The sequence below is a fragment of the Larimichthys crocea genome, chromosome XVII (genome assembly GCF_000972845.2).
Source record: "Larimichthys crocea isolate SSNF chromosome XVII, L_crocea_2.0, whole genome shotgun sequence".
NCBI lineage: Eukaryota > Metazoa > Chordata > Actinopteri > Sciaenidae > Larimichthys > Larimichthys crocea.
The window spans coordinates 25137990-25159629 of record NC_040027.1 but is presented as its reverse complement, the minus strand read 5'-3'; the positions used below and the strand labels follow the sequence as shown (position 1 = coordinate 25159629).

The window sequence follows — 21640 nt, the reverse complement described above, 5'->3', positions numbered from 1 at the left end:
GCTCCTCTGAGGGGGACAGATGGTAAAATAAATGCAGAGTTGCATAAAACACACATACACACATTCACCTCTCCCTTCCCTTTTTCACTCGTCTCTCGCTGCACTCTCTTCTGTTTCCCGTAGTTAGGCGCACATTAGCAGTGTTTCACAACTATGATCGAAGTTTCATAAGTAGATGTTGATCAGAGTGAATTATATGCCACATTGTCAGGAATTCTGAAAGTACTCTGATCTTAACAAGCTTCAACAGTCAGGAAATCAATTTATAAAGACTCCTCCACAACTGGAATACAATCCTGTAGGATCTTTTATATTCCTGTTAAAAAACAGTGTTATACCTTAACTGTAATGCAGTATTGTGCAGTGCTGTAAGAAGTTTTTAGATTCTTTGCTAACTTACTAAGAAATACTTCTTTAGTGAGTGAGTAATACTGCATTATTAGTAATAAGGAAAACCTGTAAAATTATTATTGATGATGCATTCATGTGTACTGTAAGCATTTGTAATGTACTGTAAGTAGTTTCTAAAGTTGACAGATAATTTAGTGGAGTCTCAAATACTGTACTCGAGAACAGTGCTTGAATACTTCCATTCCACAGACTCGTATTCTTTAAATGTAACTGTTTGAGGCTAAAATGAACTACATTAAACTAGTAGTTTAACTACATTTTGCAGTAGGTTGCTGGTATAAATTTGCATTTTATTCCGTCTATCTATCCATTTTCTGTAATCGCCTATCCTCATCAGAGTTGTGGGGGGGCTGGACCCCCTATCTATAGCTGAATGGGAAGAGGGGTATGGGTATGCCCTGGACAAGGCTGCATAGTGATTAAAGTAGTTATCTTATTTCATGTTCATTAGTTAACTACTGAAACTGCCAACATGAACAGAAAAGGGATGATTTTTGATTTTTACTGTTGCTTCTCTAAGCCATGAACCTCTAACCCGTGAAATATATTTGGCTTTTATTTAGTTTTTAGGACCTGAATTCAACCTTTAAATGTGTAAAACTAAACTTGAATATATTAGGTGTCGTATAAATGTTCAATAAATGTTTAGAGATTTTGTTGCATGCTATTCTAGAAGTTACCTGGGTAATGCTGCATGGTGCATGGTACCTGGCAGGTGTCTGAAACCAAAAGTGACATTTGTTGCAAGTGGGTGTTTTTTTTTTTTTTACAATGAACTCACGTGGCTATATTGTTACAATTTCATATCGCATGTGCATCTGACACACACATCTGTCAACCGGTGTGCATATTTAGATTAGATTAGATTAGATTAGATTAGATTAAATTAGATATACTTTATTCATCCCACCACAGGGAAATTTACTTGTTACAGTAGCAGAGAAAAGTGTAGCATACACTACAGAATTAGAAAAAAGTAGAAAAGGCACACAAAAAAAAACCCACAATAAACACGAAAAACAATCAACCTTTAAAACAGACAAGTACTTAGGATAAAAGTGGAATGATATATAAAAAGAGTATTGTAATGTACTCTTTTTTTACTAGGGTGCTTTAGATACAGAACAATAACATATTATATCATAATTTCTTCTAAGGTGTGTTTTCTAACTCATCTCTGACAGAATGTGAATCTCTGTATGAGGCATGGTTTGGAGAAAAAGTGGGTGTTGTGATTGGCTGGGGCACAACGGAAGCCCCGCCCACCGAGCTCCATGTAAACAAACACACACTGGGCATGCGTCACTGGAATAATGGAGGACTGTCTTTTCTACCCGGACTGATGATGTCTGTATTTCTCCTCTTACTACCTGTGATCTGAGAAAATAACAACTCGTCAGCATTTCGGCGTGTGTAAGTGAATGTTTGACACTTCGGGACGAGTTTGTTTGTGTGGGGAAAGTAGCAGTAACTCTTAAGTTTGTGCACGAGAAACTGACGGTCAGCAACAAGCCGTGTTTGCTAGTGAACGTTAGCTGAGAGCCGAGGCAGCTGTCACATCTCCGAGTCCGCTATGCACTGCTTCTGCTCTCAGTCGTTATTATCCGCTTTGACAGGGCCACTCGTATCGACTTGTAAATGATGGTGACCTGCTGTTCGCTCCTGAGCGTGACAGCGGCTTGGTTTGTTTTTCTTGTTGACTACACTTTGACGTTATCTTGCAGTTAGCTACGTTAGCTAGCGGACTAGCTAAATATTTTTCCCGAGGAGCAGCGCTGTCAGTGGGCCACGGCGCGTGACGGGCGTGGCGTCGGACCAATCACAGGCCGAGGATTCAGAACTAATGAAGGTTTTATCCAATCAGGGTTAAAAACGGCGGAGCCGCAACTCTTGGTGGTTTTTGCTGGTAAAGTCCGTAATGTCAGAGTTTAGGCTTTAATGGCCGCCAGCTTAAAGTTGGTTAACTCCACTCAAAGAAAACACTGCCTCGGTAATAATGTAACGTAAGTCAGGTCTTTAGTGGCATAACGGTAGCTAGCAGCAACTTGAATGCATAAAAGTACTAAACATTTTTATTCTCTTTTATCTTTTGGAGAAAGTTTTTCTGTTTTCACAAATCAAGTAACGGTTGTACAAGTCAGAAAGTGAGTTTGAAGTTCTCTCTGTGTAAATTAAGGCCAGGTGTGACTGGGTGTAAGTGTCATGGTTGAAGAAAATACAGTGACAGCCTCCTTACTGTTTTGACAAACAATACACATGATGTTTAAGAGCATTAATTCTGTTCACCATGACATGTTGTATACTTTGTGTGATAACAGAGAATTGTCTGGTCTGGTCTGGTCTCGTCTATCGGACGGTCTCTTACTGTAACAATAATTGCACAGAGCTGACACTTTAAAGTGAACCACACGCTGTCAGACATGTCACCTGCATTCATGTCTGTGTTTTTTTTCCCCCCCAATCAGAGTTGAGGTCAAAGGAAACAATCCCAAAAATGACCACAGACACACCGGCCCAAAGCGTGGGCTCCAGGATAATGACCTTCACTCCCTCCAAGGAGGAGTTTAAGGACTTCACCCGCTATATTGCCTACATGGAGTCACAAGGAGCACACAAAGCTGGAATGGCAAAGGTAAGTAAAGTATGTCTTGTCAGGTTATTGTGATACGGTGTGTTGACAGTGCAAGGTGCCAAGTGTTCGTCATTTTTGTGAGCTAACCATTCACGCACATTCACATATCGATGGTGCAGCCTTCAGGAACTATGTGGCGTTCAGTCCGAGGACCACATTTGGTTCTGTAGTTTGCAGTAAACAAAACAAGCGGTACAGAAACAAGCTGAAGTTAAAAACAGAATTAGTCCAACGCATTACCTGAAGCAAAGCCAAAGAAAGACATTGCTTGAAATTTGCATATTAGTATTAATGTGAAATGAATATTTCCTGTGGCTGCTTCACAAAGATTATTTATTGTGTTATGGTACAGTCACCAGAGGAAGCATGGCACAGGATGAATGACCGAACGAACCCATATTTATGCATTGTGTCAGCGTATCAGTGGAATCAGTGGAGTTATAATTATAGAATTATAATAATAGTTCACATGGTAAATTTGTGATCATGTATATTTCTACTTCATGCACTTCATTATTTTTTTAGATTGCTGTCAAGCTGCCGTCAGTCAAACTGAGATTTTCAGGGACAACAGCCAATCTGACCCAGTTAGAAATCTGTAGTGAGTACTACCTGCTGTCTGAGTCGTGCTCTCCTGCTCTCAGTCTCTCTAACAGAAATGTCTCTGTTCTGTTCTTCTCCTGCAGGTTATTCCACCTAAAGACTGGAAACCTCGACGGACGTACGATGACATCGACGACCTGGTGATTCCTGCTCCCATTCAGCAAGTGGTGACCGGCCAGTCCGGACTGTTCACCCAGTACAACATCCAGAAAAAGCCGATGACCGTCCACGAGTTCCGCAAGACCTCCAACATGGACAAGTCAGTGCACATGTTAGATCATAAATCAGAGCCAGGGATTACCTGATGCAGTAGATGATCCCCTTAAGACTGAAACCTTCTCATTCAGTAGACTTTGACTGAATCTCGTCTCACTGCAGGTTTTGTAATCCTCGATACGTGGATTTCGACGAGCTGGAGAGGAAGTTTTGGAAGAACCTGACCTTCAACCCACCCCTCTACGGAGCTGATGTCAGCGGAACGCTGTACGATCCAGTGAGTGCAATAGGTTGAAATGGAGCACACATCTCGTCATTTCTTTTAGATGCTTACACACTCGTATAGGTTCATCTTTTCCAGCATGTCATCACAGCCTCTGCTCAATTCCTCCTTTTTGTAGGATGTGACTGAATGGAACATTGGCCGTCTCAACACCATTCTGGACACTGTGGAGAGCGAGAGCGGGATTAAGATCAAAGGAGTCAACACACCGTACCTCTATTTTGGCATGTGGAAGAGTGCCTTCGCCTGGCACACAGAGGACATGGATCTGTACAGCATCAACTACCTGCACTTCGGAGAGCCTAAATCCTGGTACATTCAGTGACACACCCTCAGACACGTGTCACACTGCTTTTCAGCTTCTCACTGCTGCATATGTATTAGCAGTGTCTGTGTAAATAATCCTAACCCTACTTCTGCAGACAGAGTGACGTACAGAGCCAGCGAACAACAGTTATTCTTCTCTGTGGTTATAATTTACAGCCTTTGTTCTCCAAAACAACAAACAACTCATTCAAAGTAGAGCAGCTTGTCTACTCTGCTGGCCCTCATCCTGTTTGTGCACTCTTGTTTCTCTTCAGGTATGTCGTCCCACCAGAACATGGGAAAAGACTGGAACGTCTCGCCAAGGGTATGTGTTGGGTGCTTGAAGAAATGCAAAGAGAGAGTAAAAATGGATCATTCACAGTATATTGATGGTCAAATCTTAACCACTGGGTTACTGGCCACAAGTTACTTCAGCCTGTCATGCTCAGTGGTTTTAAAGAGGAAGTCAACGCTGCTTTCAGTGAGCCTCTATACTGTATGGAAAGTACCTTAGAGACCGTTATAGCAGTTGCGTTTACATGTCTTACACAAACGGAGAGGGTTGTCTTCACTGATGGTTTTCTTTATTTCCAGGTTTCTTTCCAGGGAATGCTCAGAGCTGTGAAGCCTTCCTGCGCCACAAGATGACTTTAATCTCGCCCTCAATCCTGAAAAAATACGGCATACCATTTGAGAAGGTGACTTTTCATTTACTCTGTGCTGCAATTAGCAATAAAGCTGCTAATTATTTTATAAACAAGCAGAAAATAAACTTAAGTTACACAATGATGTGAAAAATCTGTGTGACGGTTTAAGCTAAACGATGTACCAGCTCTTGTTGTTCTGTGTCTCTTCTGTGTTCAGGTCACCCAGGAGGCCGGGCAGTTCATTGTGACATTCCCGTTTGGCTACCACGCCGGTTTCAACCATGGATTCAACTGTGCTGAGTCCACCAACTTCGCCACCCAGCGATGGATCGATTACGGAAAACAGGCAACACTGGTACATAAAAACATCAGTAAACAGCTGTGAATCTGAATCCAGTGATGAACTGTATGCAAATACTCCAGCTGCTTCCATGTGTTCTGCTACATTTCGAGCACACACACAAGTATCGATCATGATGTCACAATATTTTGTAACACACTTGTTTACAAGCACAAAGCAAGAATGACGAGATTTTGGTTCCACCAAACCATTAACCTCTGCAACATCTAAACCCTCATTCAGACAGGATCAGCTGCTGTGGTGGTGTGGGGGAGTCAGACACAGATTTAGAAGCTAGGTACATGAAATAAACAAAGCCATAACACATCAGGTAGAGTATCAGAATTTAGTGAGTCTCTGTTTCTGAGACATTTCAGGCTGACTGTGGAGGGTTTTACTGATCTGAGCATCTAATTGCAGCTGCAGCGTTAGATCCAACTTCTCTGCAGCAGATCACTGTGTTTTCGTGGCCTTGCACAGCTGGACCCTCTACTCAAATTAACGGAAAAATGTGTGTTTTCGCCACAATGCCCGATCTTGTCTGAATGTCAGTTTTAGGTAGAATACTATTATTCTGTTAAACCCACCTGTAAGGCTAAAATACCAGGATCATTTTGAGGTTTCAGAGGTCAGGGTCAAGACCAGATGGTACTGCTTTAGAATAAATCCTAACATTCTTAGGATCATCCTCTTGGAATAAAACTTTTCAAATATTCAACTACAAGGCTAGAATATTTAAATATGTCATCGGCCCCAACGATGAATGCAACTGTTGTCAAGTCATCATTTTCTAAGATTAAATTAAATACAAGTAAATTTTCCCATGGTGGGATGAATAAAGTATATCTAATCTAATTCTGCTGTTGTTCTGTGTTTTCCTCCCAGTGTTCATGCCGTCAGGACATGGTAAAAATCTCCATGGATGTGTTTGTACGCAAGTTTCAGCCAGATCGTTACAAACTGTGGAAAGCAGGAAAAGACAACGCTCCCATCGACCACTCCAAACCCACGCCAGAGGCCGCTGAGTTTGTGAAAGAAGATAAGATGGAGCCTTCAAAGAGTCCCTGTGAGGCTGGATCTGAAGAGCCCGCTACTCCTGTCCAGGAGGACAAAAGGTCTTGATATATACTCGCTGCCTACACAAATCTTAAGACATTGTACTGTGGATGTCAATTGAAGGCCCTGGTGATTCACATTGTTTCTGTCAGTTTGTAGTTTCTTTACTTTTTTTCTGGCTTAGCTATAGCATCTCTGTTCAGATCTCTTTCAGTTTGCACAAAGGTCAGTGAATGCATCATGGCTCATACTGCAGAAAGTGCTGATTCTGACTGTCTTTGGTTCAGTGATACAGTACACTCAGTCTGTTCCAGTTCAGCATGAAACTGACCTTTACTGCTCAAGCACTGTTTATTAACGGCTCGGGCAGCCAAGTGCTTGTGACTGTCATCACGATTTGATTGCTTCTGTGGCTACTGCAGGAAGTAACGTACTGTGAATCACTCACAAGGTTGCTGTCAGTCACCAGTGAGGAGGTGCACCTGCTAAAAGCTACAGATTCAATCTGTGGTGCAGTTTATTCAGTTCAGTCATCTGAAGATGTTGTGTTTGTACACGTACTTCACTCAGATGTTTCTTTGCTGTCACTAGTCTGTAGGAATCAGTGTTTCCCTCTGAGTCCTGTCAGACATATCTTCACTGATGTCTCTCATGTATCAGTCCAAAGCCTCAGGCCGGGACAAAGCGTCAGCTTGAGACTGTTGAAGCCTCAGAAGACATCAAACCTGATCTGACCGCGGAGACCGAGGAGGTGGAGCCAAAGAGGGTCAAGCTGTCACGCAAGGAATCTCCAACTAAAGTTCCTGTCAAGCCAGATAAAGGTAACACACACTTCACAGAATGAATGTTTTCAGCTTTGAGACCTTTTTCTTTCTCCTCTTAGCTCTGGGCTCTTGTGACCTGATTTTTCTTTCCTTCAAATAAGAGATGGAACTGTCACTTTAAAGCCAATGGTTGCCATGTATCATTACTGTGTTATTCTTTTAGAAAAAGTCAACCCGGAGCCTAAGAAGGAGAAAGACACCAAGCCTCAGACTAAATCCCAGTCCAAAGCAAGTACCAAGAAAACTTCAAACAGACGAAGCCCTTTAAAGAAAGAGAAGAACGGCGTGTCGGCTCCAGACACCTGTCCTCCCGAGCCCGTTGAGAGCCAGGTGGTGGCTCCGTGCTCCGAGGACAACGACGAGCCTCAGCCGGGCAACGGCTGCAGTCCGGCGCACAAACTGTTTCAGAGGACGCTGAGCCCCGCGGATGTCCTGCACGTCCACAGCTACGCCAAAGGAGACTACGGAGAGGGAGACGCCCTGCTCAAAGAGGAGAAGAAGAGCGAGGGTAGTGACAGCGAGATGGAGAGGGACAACAGACATGTTGGCAAAGCAGTGAGTGGATACAGATGTTACACACAGTTAATGCTGTACTTCACGTGTTTGAGCCTTTTGCCTGTAAGTTGTGTGTACGCAAGTTGTAAGTTGTGGAAGAGCTGTTTTGTTTTGTTTTTTTTTACCTTGCTGCAAGACGCTACACAAACACCACCTAAAGACAAAATACAGATGCTGAATGTTCACTGTGATTGCGTGCAGGTTATAGGTTGATAAGCTGAGCATGCAAAAATAAAAAACACAGTGATGGCCTTTTAAAAAAAACTCCTCCCGCCTGGATGTTAACAGTAGCTGTGTATGACCATCAGGTTGCTGAAGATATGTCTGGAGATGGAGAATCGGAGAGTGATCTTGGGCAGCTGCCAGGCCACCATCCACTCATAAAGGATGGCATGAGTGATGAAGGTCTGTAAAGAGGGGTGCCTAACCACCTAACCAACCATTTAATATTGGCCTGATATGCAGAAATGTCTCTTGCATCCTCTAGTTGTTATTTGATATAAATGTGTTTGTTGCTCTTGTACTTCAGAGGCCCCCCAGGAGGCCCCCCGAGTAGAGGAGGGTGGTCTGGAAGGGGAGAGCTGGGCTAAACCTCTGGCTCACCTGTGGCAGAACAGACCTCCCAACCTGAAAAAAGAGAGGGAGTACAACCAGCGCATGGGCTCCAAACCTCCATACTGCTCCATCTGTATGCTGTTCCAAACATACCAGCAGGTAATCTCCACTCACCGCTCATTCCCAGTACTCTGTTGAGCTGTACCAACATATAGAGATAGGAAAAACTAAACTCTGACTTTGAATGGAATGTAAATCAAATTAGGTAAATCCCTCTCGCTACAGTTGCATTGTTACATTTGGTTGGTTTCAGAAATACCGGCCAGCTTTGGTTGCGAAGTTAGATGTCATTCAGACAGGAAGTACTAGACAAAAAGGCACTTTTTCCATTCATGTGAGTGGGGAGTAGTGTATTTTGGCTGTGGCAGTAAAAAATCAGAGGTTACGCTCAGCACATATAGACGCACTCCCTGATCCTGTGTGAATGCAGCTTTATCTGCATATATATGTAGCCTTATGTCAGTGTAGTGCAAAATAAACAGTGACAGTTGATTGACACTGGCTATTCTCCTTCATACATTTACTATTTACATTACTGTGGCATTTTCCATAAATATGTGTCTACATATTAGAGCAGATACATTATATCTTGGATGTTACCTAATGATTACAGAGTCATAATTTGAGTTTTCCAGTCTGCTGATCGGGATATAAGAGCATCAGATTTAGGCTCAGAGGCTATGTCCAGAGGTAGCACCTGATATCTGACTTGACAGATTAACTGTCCTGTGAACAAGCAGCTGTTAAAGGAGAAAAGTTGCTATTTTTAGGTAGTATTGAGAATAGGATTTGACTTGTTTCATAGTGTGTAAGCTCCGTGTTTCTGTGTGTTGTCAGACCGAATGTGGGAACAGTGTAGACGGTCCTGTCGTGGTGGCCGGCGGGTGGATGCGGACCAAACCTCTGATCCTAGAGATGTGTTTCACCACCACCACAGAGGAGGACTCTGAGTGTGAGGAGCAGCCGGTCACACCTCATCTAGAGGAGGATGGAACCAGCCTGCTCATCAGCTGCTCTCAGTGCAGCGTCCGTGTTCACACCAGTCAGTACAAACACACTCTTGGACTCAGTATAATATGTGACACAGCATGTGTGTACATGATCAAACCCTGGCTCATATTCTTATTCTTATGTGTCACTAGCATAGAAACGTACCATCGTATTACCTGCACTGACTGAACACTGCCTCTGGGTGGCAGCGCAGGCTAACAGACCTTCATAAAAAGCCCACCACAGCAGTGTGTCAGACTTTGTGTTTGTATGTTGCAGGCTGTTACGGCGTGGATCCAGCCACTGTGAGCAAGGACTGGAAATGTGCGCGCTGCAAGGCCAACGCCATGACTGAGGTCAGTGAAGTCACCAGGGTGGATTTCCTCTACACAGAAAATCACTGGTTCCATAGAAACACTGCTCTGTACTGTTAGTGATGCACAACATACTGTTCAGTGAGGATCAGTCTGTATAATTGTGATTATTAAATTATAGACAACAAATTATCAGCTGATAATAAAGTAAACAAATAATCGTTTATTTTTAAATCTTTTGATCGAAGTATGTTTGAAGTTGTTTAATGAACTTGAAAAATCCGTCAGGGGTGGTCGGTAGCGTAGTGGGTTAAGCGGCCGCCCCGTGTGTAGAGGCTTCAGTCCTCGCTGCAGCTGGCTCTGGTTAGAATCCCGCATTGGACGGCCATTAACTGCGTGTCATTCCCCCTCTCTCTGTCCCCTGCTTCCTGTCTATCTTCAGCTGTACTATCATTAAAGGCATAAAAGGCCAAAAATATAAAATAGTCTTAAAAAAAAATAAATCTGTCAGTTCTTTGTTTTTGTTGCGTTAACGTAGCCTCAGGTGTGCGGAAAGTAAAGGTTTGAACTTCTTTTCAAAATCCGAAAATGTGTAAAGATCTGTTATTTTCTCACTATCCGCCATGAGACACAGGTTATTGTCTGAAAAAATGCACATCACGTACCTCTAATCGTCTCACACTGGAGATGGTTAGAATCCATAAATCACGTACTGCAGATGCGACAGTTTGACCCACATAAACATACAAACACGTTTCCAGCTGCTGTAGCTCCAAACTACAGCAACAAGAGGTTTTGCCCTTCGTTCTCCTAACAGTTCTCGTGTTCTTTTTTTGCAGAATTGCTGTTTGTGTTCGCTGAGGGGCGGAGCCTTGCAGAAAGCCAACAACAACAAGTAAGTTGTTCCAGAGTCATTAGGAACAGGAAAGCACAGGTGTTTTATCATTAAATCTGCTGACTTTAGTGTTCCAGTCAGACTGGTTTAAAGTGCCAAGCTGCTCATAGCTGACAATATGGCAGTTGGAATAGTTTTGGTCTAACTACAGATGCAGCCATCTAGAATTGTTTGACGGGTAGAGAAGCTTAGTGGTCGTTAGCTTGTAGTTTCGCTCTTTGTTAATGGTTTCTTGTGATCATTCGCTTAATCAGCTCTGCTGGAAAAAGGAAGTGAAATTTAATTTCCGCCTACATCATTTTCCTTTTCTTTTTTATCATGTATGTGTTGTTGAGCACCATTATCTCTCACAGGATACTATGACACTCGAAAGCTCGTTCATCCTTACAAACATACATGTAGTTCACAGTTCACCAAGAACACGAGCACGTTGGAACGCAGAAAATTCTTTGCACATTCATAAACACTGCCAGTTATATTGTTATATTATTGGCTGATACACAGCTGTTTGCACAAATGGATAATGGTTCCAACTGATATTGTGTTTGCACTATTTCAGGCCCAGTATGTTACCAACACATGAGCTTAGTAGAACAAAGCAGGAATCAGCTGTCAGTGTCTCAGTCACACAGACAGATTTTGGTTCGATATTTTCAAGAAAAATAAAGAAACATATAATACTGTACATAATAATAATAATAATAATAATAATAATAATCATAATAATAATAATAATAATAATCATAATATTAATAATATCACAATACTGTGTGTGTGTTTGCAGGTGGGTACATGTGCTGTGTGCAGTTGCTGTGCTGGAGGCACGCTTTGTCAACATCACTGAAAGAAGTCCTGTCGATTTAAGTGGAATCCCTTTGCAGAGATTTAAACTGGTGAGTTCAGTCCCACCTTTATGAATGAGCTACTGGTCCATTCTTGATTGACAGCTGGCATTCAAGTAATGTCTGAGTGTAGCCAACATGAACTAATAAAGATCAAACCAGCTGTGCTCTAGGAGATTAAATATGACGTACATCTCTCTTGAATATATCGGACTCATTGAAATATTTTCTTTTTCACAAGCTTAAGTTTAAGTTACAGTTATTAATGAAGGTTTTAGTGACCCGTGACACCATCAGCTGATCATTTTACTCAAAAAGACATATCACTCGGTTGTTGGAGCTACAGAAAGGGTGCCCTCTGTACAACTGTTGACAGCTAACGTCATGTGCCACATTTACATTATTTGTCATTTTATCTGGTGAAATGGTCAAACTGAGAAAAAACAGAATGTTTTTAGTCATTGGCTAATGAGAAGGACAGAGAAGAAATATGACTTATAGATTAATAGATTTGTTGCCATCTGATATGATCAAATCTGTGACACCAGTTCAGGTGTCAGAATGAGAGTGAAACGCTCACACTATGGGCTGTTCTGAAGGAGAGCAGCCCTGCAACAGTAGCAGTCTGTTGTGGACAAAGCACAGTAAAAAATACAGAACCTATACATCATCAGTGCATCTTAATGTGTGGATTGTCCCTAATACCAATCCTGTGGGACAGTGTGACATGACTCAGAGGTGAACGCGGAGAAAGTGTTGAGTTTATATCAAAACAGGGCTGGGAATCAGAAATCAGGAAGTCTTCTTACTAAAACATGATCAGATATATTTATTATTTTAAAAAAAAAGAAGCTCCTCTGCTGGTGAGCTAAATAAAGGCCCCAGCCACTATTTGAGCATTTACAGTGTGACACACTGGAAACTGAAGGAACATCCAACCATCTGTACTGTAAAATATTGTCAGCCTTCATCAAACCAATACTGGTCCTTGTGTGTTAGGTTCACTTTTATTGAGCCTAAATCCCCTGCAGTCCTAAGTGTTTAATTCTCCTGGCTTTTAACTTCCAACAGAAATGTTACTACTGTAAGAAGCGGATGAAGAAGGCGTCTGGCTGCTGCGTGCAGTGCTCTCACGGCCGATGTCCCACTGCCTACCACCCGACCTGTGCCCAAGCCGCCGGAGTACTCATGCAGCCAGATGAATGGCCGTTTGTGGTCCATGTTACCTGCTGTAGACACAAAGGCCCCACTCAGATTGAGGTAAGGAAGGACAGAGGATCAGGTGTCCTCTTCTTTAAGAGCTTACTGTGAACTAGAGATGCACTGTTTACACGCCCCCCCCCCCCCCCCCTTTGGCTGTACAGCAGTGAAAGCATTGTCCAGTTCTGTTAGATTAAAGTGGCCCAAATGTCAGAGAATCCCAAAGCAGGTTCCAGTCAACATAAAAATGTGATATCCTGTATCCTCGTCTGACAGCGCAATAAAGCAGCCATGCATGAGCTGACTGTGGGACAGAAGGTGATATGCAAGCACAAGAATGGCCGCTACTACCAGTGCGACGTGGTGCAACTGTCTAAAGAGACGTTCTACGAGGTCAACTTCGATGACGGCTCCTTCAGCGACAATCTCTTCCCCGAAGACATCGTGGTAGGAAAATACATGAACAGTTTTGACCTGTAATGATTGATCATACTACAAATGGATTTTCTGTTTTCTTCTGTACATCAGGAACATCATGCGTCATTGATAATATCCTAAACTCTCAAATAGTGTCTTTATTTATCTAAGTGACAGAGAAACAGACCTTTATTTCTAATTTCACTATGTGCCATCCGTGACTGGTTGTTATCTGATTTAAATCTATTTCACTTTTGTGCCACAAATTAAATAATTCAGACTTTATTTTGGCGTAATCACCACTGAGGATATTTCTAGAAATTCTAGAATTTTTTCTTTTTTTAAAAAAAAAAAAGACCCTTTTAGACCCTTAAAGATAAGTGTCAAGATTTATTTTCATTTGACTCCTGTTTGTGCCAGAAAGCATAAAATCTCTGCTTTCCTGTCCTTTCTCTGTTAGAACCGAGACTGTGCTCAGCTTGGACCCCCACCCCAGGGTGAAGTGGTTCAGGTGCGATGGACGGACGGCCTGGTGTACGGAGCCAAATTTGTGGCAGCTCATGCTATTCACATGTACCTGGTAAGCTTTGTTTGTTTGTTTTGTGTCACATTAAAAAAGTTAGTCTTACTGTTATTGTTAGTACAATAGAGACAGAGTACATCATACTCAAAGCATGCTCACCGTGCCACAATATGCACAGAAATGCTTAGAATTAGCTAAAATCATTAGATTTCAGCAAGTCAAAGGATTATTTTAGCACCCTGGGTGTCATCATTTTCACATCCTCTTGGTAAGTGAACCTTTTAGCAATAGAGTTGATTATATTAAACATTAAATATCTTGCATTTTCACTGTATTCAGCTAAATATTGGTCTAAAAGGATTTGCAAATCATTGCATTGTGTTTTTATTTACCTTTCACACCGCAAGCTGACTTTTTTTTAGAATCAGGATTATAAATCGCTGAGGTTACAAGCTGCTTAACCTGCAGCGTTTGATTGTTTGTGAGCAGGTCTCAGGAGTCCTCTGAACTACTCAGGTGTTTGTGCTATAAAATGCTTTGTTTATGACTCTTCGAGGTTCTGAAGTTCCAACTAACATCCTCTTATTTTCGGAGCTTCCCTTAACTCAGCCAGTTAGGAGCTATTTATAGCCATAGAGGGTTTCGTGAACGTTCTCTGTCTTTAACCCTCCAACCTCCGATACAGAAACGCTGCTCACGCTGCGTTCTTAAGTTATGTGATTTTGTCTGCTGTCTGTTTGTTGTTATTATCAAGCATTTAGTAAGCTAAAAGTACAGATTGGTATGATGATGACCACATGCCCGCATTGTGTGCTATATTTTTGCGACGTAGGTGGAATTCGAAGATGGGTCGCAGCTAACAGCCAAGAGAGATGATGTCTACTCTCTGGATGAGGAACTCCCCAAGAGAGTCAAATCCAGACTGGTAAGTGCCACCCAAACCACACAGATGGACTCTTTATTCCACGGACTACATCAGGTGTTCAAAGACCGAACGTAGAATTTGTAAAATCAATGAATGACACTGAAAATCTTGTCTTGTGTTTGTCTCCGCAGTCGAAGGCGTCGGACATGAGATTTGATGGGATCTTTGAAGAGAAGGAGATCATCCAGGAGTCAAAGAGACAGAGAGTGATCAACTCACGTTACAGGGGGGACTACATAGAGCCTGTGATTTACAGAGCCATCATGGAGTAACCCTCACTCCCTGTCTGCTCACACACACACCACCAGCACTGACAGACTGAACTGTGCTCACTGTACCTTAACTTAGCAGCTAGCCACTGAGAGAGTGTAGCCCCAAATGACTTCCTTCAGGACCCACTTCGGACTGTTCTGTTTTTTACTTCTCATTCATCCACCTTTGTTAAGTCAAAGAGAGTTCTGTTTGTTTTGTTCGACTGCGATTTAGATTGTTTGCGTTTGTGCATAGGACTCCACACAGTAGGCTGACGTCGAGCCCTGGCAGTACATAACAATAGGAAGCAATATAAGAATGGCATTTGTTTAATAAAGTAGCATTCTGATCCTAAGGCACCAAGGCTGGAGTTCAACTTTAAACTCCTCATTTAATTACTAAACATTTCACTGAACTCTGCCACTTGTTTCCTTCAGTTTAAAGGATATGCTGCCATTAGTGCCTGTGACACAGAGCCCGACAGATATCAGAGGTCAAAGTTTACACTCTTATTTACAAATTTCAAATGAATAGCCTTAATGTAATTACTTCTTTAGTTCTCTTCCTAAACACACTTATAATTATTAATGATATAATTTTAAGGGGAAGGTTTACTAAATAGTGTCTCGGAATTATAAAAAAGGTTTAGAACAATCTATATAGAGGAAAGCAGCCAGCTTCATGATGGAAGAAGCTGGAACCAGTAAATAGTTTGCATTTCTTTGCTTGGAAAATGACTAAAAAATGAATATTGATTCATTTCCTGTTGATTGACTAACCGATTATTGACTTCTGCTCTAAAAAAAAACCCTGATACCTGCCAGGCTCCATTTTCTGAGTCTAGAGTTCTGTCATGTTAGTCTGAACCCAGCTTTATTTAGGAAAGTGCACCACGTGAACATAACATACATTTGAAATAAGACAGGCCTTTAAACTAGACCTGACATTTGTTCAGCCTACAAGACAAGGCCACAACATTGCAGCATAATGAAGGACCCAAACTCTGTACAGTACTTTCTCCTTAGTTTCACTGTTCACTGTTAGCTGTTTGCTGTCTCTTTTGCTCTTCCTACTGGGCATTGCATATCTCTAAATTACATTTAAAGATAATCAAACCAACACAATAAAAAGAAGTCCTGTATCCAACCTGAAAGGTGCTGAATGGTTCAGGTAGCAGATCTTTAGACCCATCAATGACCTCTTCAGTCAACAGCTCCATTTACAAACCTTCCAAAATAGTTAAATAGCACACGTCATTAACAGCTGTTTTATCCTAAAGTGAGTTTATAAATCGATGGTCTTTTGGAACCCGTCGACATGGCTAGACTCTTCGCAGGCATAAATCAGAAACCAAAATTGCACTGGGATTATCCTCAGATTAAAGGAATACTTCACCCAAAAAAAAAGCATTGCATTGGTTAGCTACTTGCCTTTGATAGCCTGGAATAATGCACTAATGTTTGTAGATGAGATTGATGGTGGGGGAAAAAAAGTTACAGGTAGACATACAAACGTAGCTGCCTTTTGAGTAGATATATGAATATTTGAGAGTTTAAATATGTTTTTTTTTATAGTGTAGCATCCATTTGTAATCTTATTTCATAGTTCAGTTCCACTCATAAAAACAAACACGGTACAAAAAAAACATGACCACTTTTATAAAACAGTTCTACCAAAATCCTAGCAGCACGATGATGTTCTGAGAATTATTTGTCAGTTATTCATCACTTTTTGTCAATAGACCTAGGAAAATACTGACTTCTGCGTTACAAAACAAGTGCTTGCACTACACCACCTCGGTGTATTAAGTAATATCCGCATACAGTCTTGACAAGAAAACCAACACCTATATACGCTCGCCTTTTTAAACTTGGCCCAAGAGGCAGTAAAGAGACTTTTCTTAACATTTCATAGGACATGTAGGATTGCCTTGCCAATACATTAACTTGAGCTTATAATATATGGTACTGCCTATACCATCAATATATATAAAGCTGGATGACTTAATGGCTTTTCAAAAGTGAAGCCAAAACATCTCAATCACCCCCTGGTGGCTGGTTGCGGTACAGCCTGACCTTGTTGTTGATCTTGGTCAATTTTTTAGCTTTTCTCTGGCCTTCAACTGCAGCTTAAAGCTCTGAAATAGTTAGTAAATGGTCTTTGAGTTGAGGTTATTCTCTAGTACAGACATTTGGAGACCAAGACGTGTATCAAGCAGACTTAATGTTTTCTAATGTAAAAATAGATTTGGCTTGACATGCAGTTTTGGACACACTGAGCACACAAGTAGAAAACTGCAACCTCAGCATGTCAAACTCCCCCCGCAGCATTCCAGACTACATGATGTAACAAATGGATCCAAAAATAATAATATATGGATGAAGTATTTCTTTAAGTGGGAGCAATGCCATTTAAACCACTGAATTATGCCTCATCTTTAACTAACTGTTAACAATGAACTGCATTCCTTGACATTAAATGTAGTAGAACTGAATATAGCTTTTACACTTGTTTTTACCAGCCTATTTATTAAGGTGCTTTGAGAAAGTAGCCTCTGCGTTACAGACAGGAGTCTGCAGTAACACTGCGGGGGATGAGGTCGATGATGTATGTTCTATTTTTTCTACGGTATATAGATGAATTTTAAAGAACCCATTCAGATTTTTAACACGCTTTGTCTACCCAGTTGTTTCCTAACTCTTCTACTGAAAGTTGTGCATTGCACTTTTATTTAAGTCCAGTTTGCGAGGACATTTAAAAAGTGGTGTGCTGCCATTTCTAATTTGTTACAGACCTGTTTTAGAATGTTAACTGTACATATATAAAATGTGTCATGGATTGTGCGCCCCTCCCTCTTGGCCAAGCTCATTGATCATGTTGCACTTGCTACTGGAACAAGGTGGCCTTCAGACGTCATCGTTCGCCTGTGAACTTGTTCTTGGGGTGTGAGACCGCAGACAGAGAGATGCAAGGTTTCTACTGGTTGGTTGCCAATTCAAAGATCCTGCTTTCATCAATTCAGTGGAGAATAAATTTATTTTATTCATAAAGTATCAATAGAGTTGTACATGGGGAGGGGGGGATTTTCTATTCTATTTTATTGCGTTGTTTTGTAAAACATGTTCTATGTGTATTTTCACAGAATCCTGTGAAGTGTAAATGTCATGTAGTCTATTTTAAGATGTTTCCTGTTGACACAGATGAGCTGTCTGTTCCTGTTGTCTCTTCCTGAAGAGAAAGAACTGAACTTCCAGATTATCATTCAAGCATTTTGTAAAATTCATTTGTTTGTTTCAGTAAAGAAATTTGCTTCAGCGCTATTTGTCTGTCTTCATTGATTTATATTTCTTTGGCACTTGTTTTTCTCCTAAGCTGAAAGATTTGAAAGTTATTACATCATAAGTCTAATAACTAATACTATAAATAAACATCAGGGGCATGTCAAGGGATCTGAATGGCCTCTCCATTATACTGATCTATGACTGACTTTCATTTCTAGGCGCCATACTGTGATATGCAGCGACGTGCCACAGTTCTGCCAGAGAATTAGATTTTGGTAGCTGTCAAACAAATGATATTTGAACATACTTGTGTTTGTGTATGCCCACACATTCCTCTATGGGAGGCTGAATGGGGTGAAACACTTGAAATACGTTCACATACACGTTCAAAATGTGAACATGTGCACTGAAAACATGCATATGTGCATTTAAAATGTGCACATACAGCAATTTTTCACACCATTGACGCCACAGCAGTGAATATTTTTATTATTAATGTGCATGCACGTGTATTTCAATGTTTTAACGCTCCCATATTCTTCATGCTGCCTCCACACAAGTCAGTGCCCCACTTTGGTCACCTGAATTGAAAAAGTAATACAGGCCACTGTAATCCTTTAATATGAGGCTGAAATAAAGTCCAGTAATTAATACATACTTATGCGTTTTAATAAGCCAGCAAGTCTGCTGTTATAAATGTTTGTAAAGTCAAAGTGTCTCACATGTAATCAGCCATCATATTATGAACCTGCATATGTGCAATACGATTCATGTGATCGAGGATATTTAAAACTGCAACAAGCTGACTCAGCCAAAAACTGAAAAGAAGAAAAAGCTGCTGCGTGCCTGCGGACACCACTGCTCTGTCTTCTGCTTCCCCGAACGCACCTCACCTGGCGCAACTGTGGCGCACCTGTGACGCACTGAGGCACGCTGGGATCAAACGCTACACATATTCCATACGTGATAGGAAAGCCCGAGACAGTCACTGCTCGTCATATTCACAGTAAACATTGCTGGACATAAATCCTCATACAATTCTGTTTGGAGTCTGCTACAATACAGTATGCATGGAGTTCATGTAGGCGGGATATAAAACATAAGACGCTGTTTACGGCTTTGACAGCAACATTTAAATGTAAAGTATCAATATAATATGTTGTTTGTTTTTTTGCCAAAGAATAATTTCACTGCGCGTCGTCCCCGGTCCAACATATCTTACTTGTTGGAGACCGTTCAAAAAATATATAATTTCATCGAAAATTATTGGGTTTTTATTTTTATTTTGGCTTGTCCTGTTGCGATTCAATATACTTAAAATACTATAAAACATATTATTAAGTGTGTACGTATACCAACAGGCTAAGAGATATTAAACACGACATGTGTCTTAGCGTGGTTCGGCGTGACGTCCCCTCCGTACAACGGTACCCCCCCCCCCCAACTGTACAGCCTGTCTGGATGTACATGGGGAGGGAGTAAAGGGGGGGCCACAGAGTCTGCCCCTCAAGTGTGGTGGGATAAAATGGAGAGCTAGTAGTAGACTTTTTTGGGCATATTTTCACATGACTAATGTTGACCAATGCATATCAGCGGCTCGGTGGTCGACGCGGCGGCAGGAAGCACAGACGAAGCTGAGGTCAACTTGAAAATTAACGGTATCCGTCCGGTAAGAGTCCGTGAATGGCTTTGCTCGCTAGCGCACCCAGCTAGTTCTGCTCATAGGGCTAGCGTTACTTGTTTTTATTCCATGTAGAAATTATTCCATGCGGTCATATTAATGTCGTGTGTTAAAGGGGAGCGCGTTTTTACATCTGTCTCCAGCGGCGGGAGGATCAGCAGCTGTTTGTTAAGATAAGCTGCTACTCCGGCTAATGCGCCACCATTACTGTGGCAACAGCTAAACACGGTTAATGAGCTAACTCCGCTACCAGCTGCTTCATTTTCGGTGTCACCGTCCTCGTTTCGCAGTCTCAGCGTTATTTCTCCACCGACATAACGTTGGTCATTAAATTAAAGTCTGACTCCCCACGTCTGCCCACAGTCCTAACTTTTTTTCTTCATGCGTGTCTAATGTTAATATCAATTAGGACAAATTGCTCCCCCCCCGTTAACACTAATTTGGAGAGCACAAGTGAAAGTAGGATAAAGATGTGTCCTGTGTTGTTACTGTGTTCATGCTGAAACACGAGAAAGAGACATTCATGGACCTGTTCCTGACCTCTCCTCCACAGCCAGCTCCGAATAGTCAGCACATTGAGACATTTGCTCTGTGGGATGAAGAAGGGAATGTCCTGAATTTAGAAATGTCACTTACCTAATGGCAAATGCACAGACATTCATTGTAACATACTGTCAAGTCACTGGAAGATGCTTATGTCGTGGAATGGATAAAAAGAAGGAACATTTTACCAATAAAAAAAAAAAAAAATGTTTTGTGTCATAAAAACAAAAATACCGAAGATCCCAATGGGAAACAAACTGGTAAACATACAGTGGTGGAAGTATTAGAATTAAACGTGTCAACATTATTTTCATTAAACTTGTTTCCAGTGAAATTTAGACCAGACATTGGTGTTAACTCAAAAAAACCATGCATGTAAAGAAATTGTAAGATTCCAAACAACACAAAGCTTCTGTGGAATGACATAAGTAATGAACACAGTGAGGAAACTAAACCAGCTGATTCCACATTGATCAGTCCTCAGCTGATTTACTGCCACTCTTTAAAAAAAAAGACTGCAAGTAAACGAATCATTTGTTACCAAGCTGTCACGCACAATAAACATCTTGAAGAGCTTTTTTCAAGACCTTCACAAACATTATTATTACTAAAGTCCTGAAAGCCTGAAGCAGCAAAAAGCAAACAGTGGCAGGCTCTAAATACCATACATACAGTAAAGTTTGGGGGTACAAGCATCATGGTATGAGGCTGTTCTTTTTTTCATGGTACTGGCAGAATCCAAATTATTGAAGGGAAGATTGTTGTGGAGAAATTGCTGAAGTCAAAGGTCAATGATGAGGTCAGGAAGAAAGAAAGTGTTCAGGAGCCTCTGGTGTCTTATGCTGTATTATTTATTATTTATTAGAGACACTCTCAAAGTTCATCAGAAGTTCCTGAGTCGGTCTCAAATTCTGCCAAACTCATCCTGGTGGATAGACTTTAAACCCAACGATCACACCACAAATACTACACGCCCAGAATTAGTCAAAGAGAATGTTTTTACCCATGGAGGTGTTATTGTCAGCATATTCTAGTCTGGAGACACAGATGTCTGTTTACGCAGATTGGAACGTCAACGGCAAGCCATCTATTATGTCTAGGAAGGTAGCAATAGATCTCTTCGACCCTGGCCAGATAGGCTGGCACCCAGTCAAAGCCAAACAATTAATACTGAGACCTCAAGGCCCACACGTGACGTTGTGTAACCTAAGGATAGAAAATTCCATAACAAAGATGATGAGGAAGGATGGAGTTGCGTACCTTGAAATTCTTGAGAATGAGATGCGGGT

General features: G+C 41.4%; 2 protein-coding genes across 5 annotated transcripts in view; both read left to right on the top strand.

The window, feature by feature from the left end:
- Positions 1–1692: 1692 nt before the first annotated feature.
- Positions 1693–18166, top strand: kdm4aa (lysine (K)-specific demethylase 4A, genome duplicate a). 2 transcript variants are annotated; one of them, XM_010756857.3, is made up of 22 exons: positions 1693–1824; positions 2877–3043; positions 3730–3905; positions 4025–4139; positions 4264–4457; positions 4727–4776; positions 5046–5149; positions 5316–5453; positions 6324–6553; positions 7155–7315; positions 7482–7873; positions 8182–8278; positions 8403–8587; positions 9326–9530; positions 9758–9834; positions 10632–10687; positions 11472–11580; positions 12601–12789; positions 13006–13176; positions 13607–13726; positions 14502–14594; positions 14726–18166. In XM_010756857.3, the coding sequence occupies exons 2-22, from the start codon at positions 2906–2908 to the stop codon at positions 14864–14866; spliced, it is 3141 nt and encodes a 1046-aa protein (XP_010755159.1). In that variant the 5' UTR covers positions 1693–1824; positions 2877–2905; the 3' UTR covers positions 14867–18166. The 2 variants fall into 2 exon arrangements, with proteins under 2 accessions (XP_010755159.1, XP_027145979.1); XM_027290178.1 differs by lacking the exon at positions 1693–1824 and adding an exon at positions 2331–2414.
- A 1401-nt stretch (positions 18167–19567) lies between these two features.
- Positions 19568–21640, top strand: part of st3gal3a (ST3 beta-galactoside alpha-2,3-sialyltransferase 3a) — a 39443-nt gene continuing 37370 nt past the window's right edge. For all 3 annotated transcript variants that reach the window (XR_003464051.1, XM_019268004.2, XM_019268005.2), the window contains exon 1: positions 19568–19796. The gene's annotated coding sequence lies outside the window, so the exon portion shown is untranslated. The remainder of the gene's footprint in view (positions 19797–21640) is intronic.

Excerpts from the sequence above, each read along its gene's own strand:
- kdm4aa (XM_010756857.3), top strand. The coding sequence starts at position 2,906 with ATGACCACAGACACACCGGCCCAAAGCGTGGGCTCCAGGATAATGACC. Across the intron at positions 7,316-7,481 it reads TCCTGTCAAGCCAGATAAAG|AAAAAGTCAACCCGGAGCCT; the intron begins GTAACACACACT and ends TTATTCTTTTAG. Across the intron at positions 8,279-8,402 it reads GGATGGCATGAGTGATGAAG|AGGCCCCCCAGGAGGCCCCC; the intron begins GTCTGTAAAGAG and ends CTTGTACTTCAG.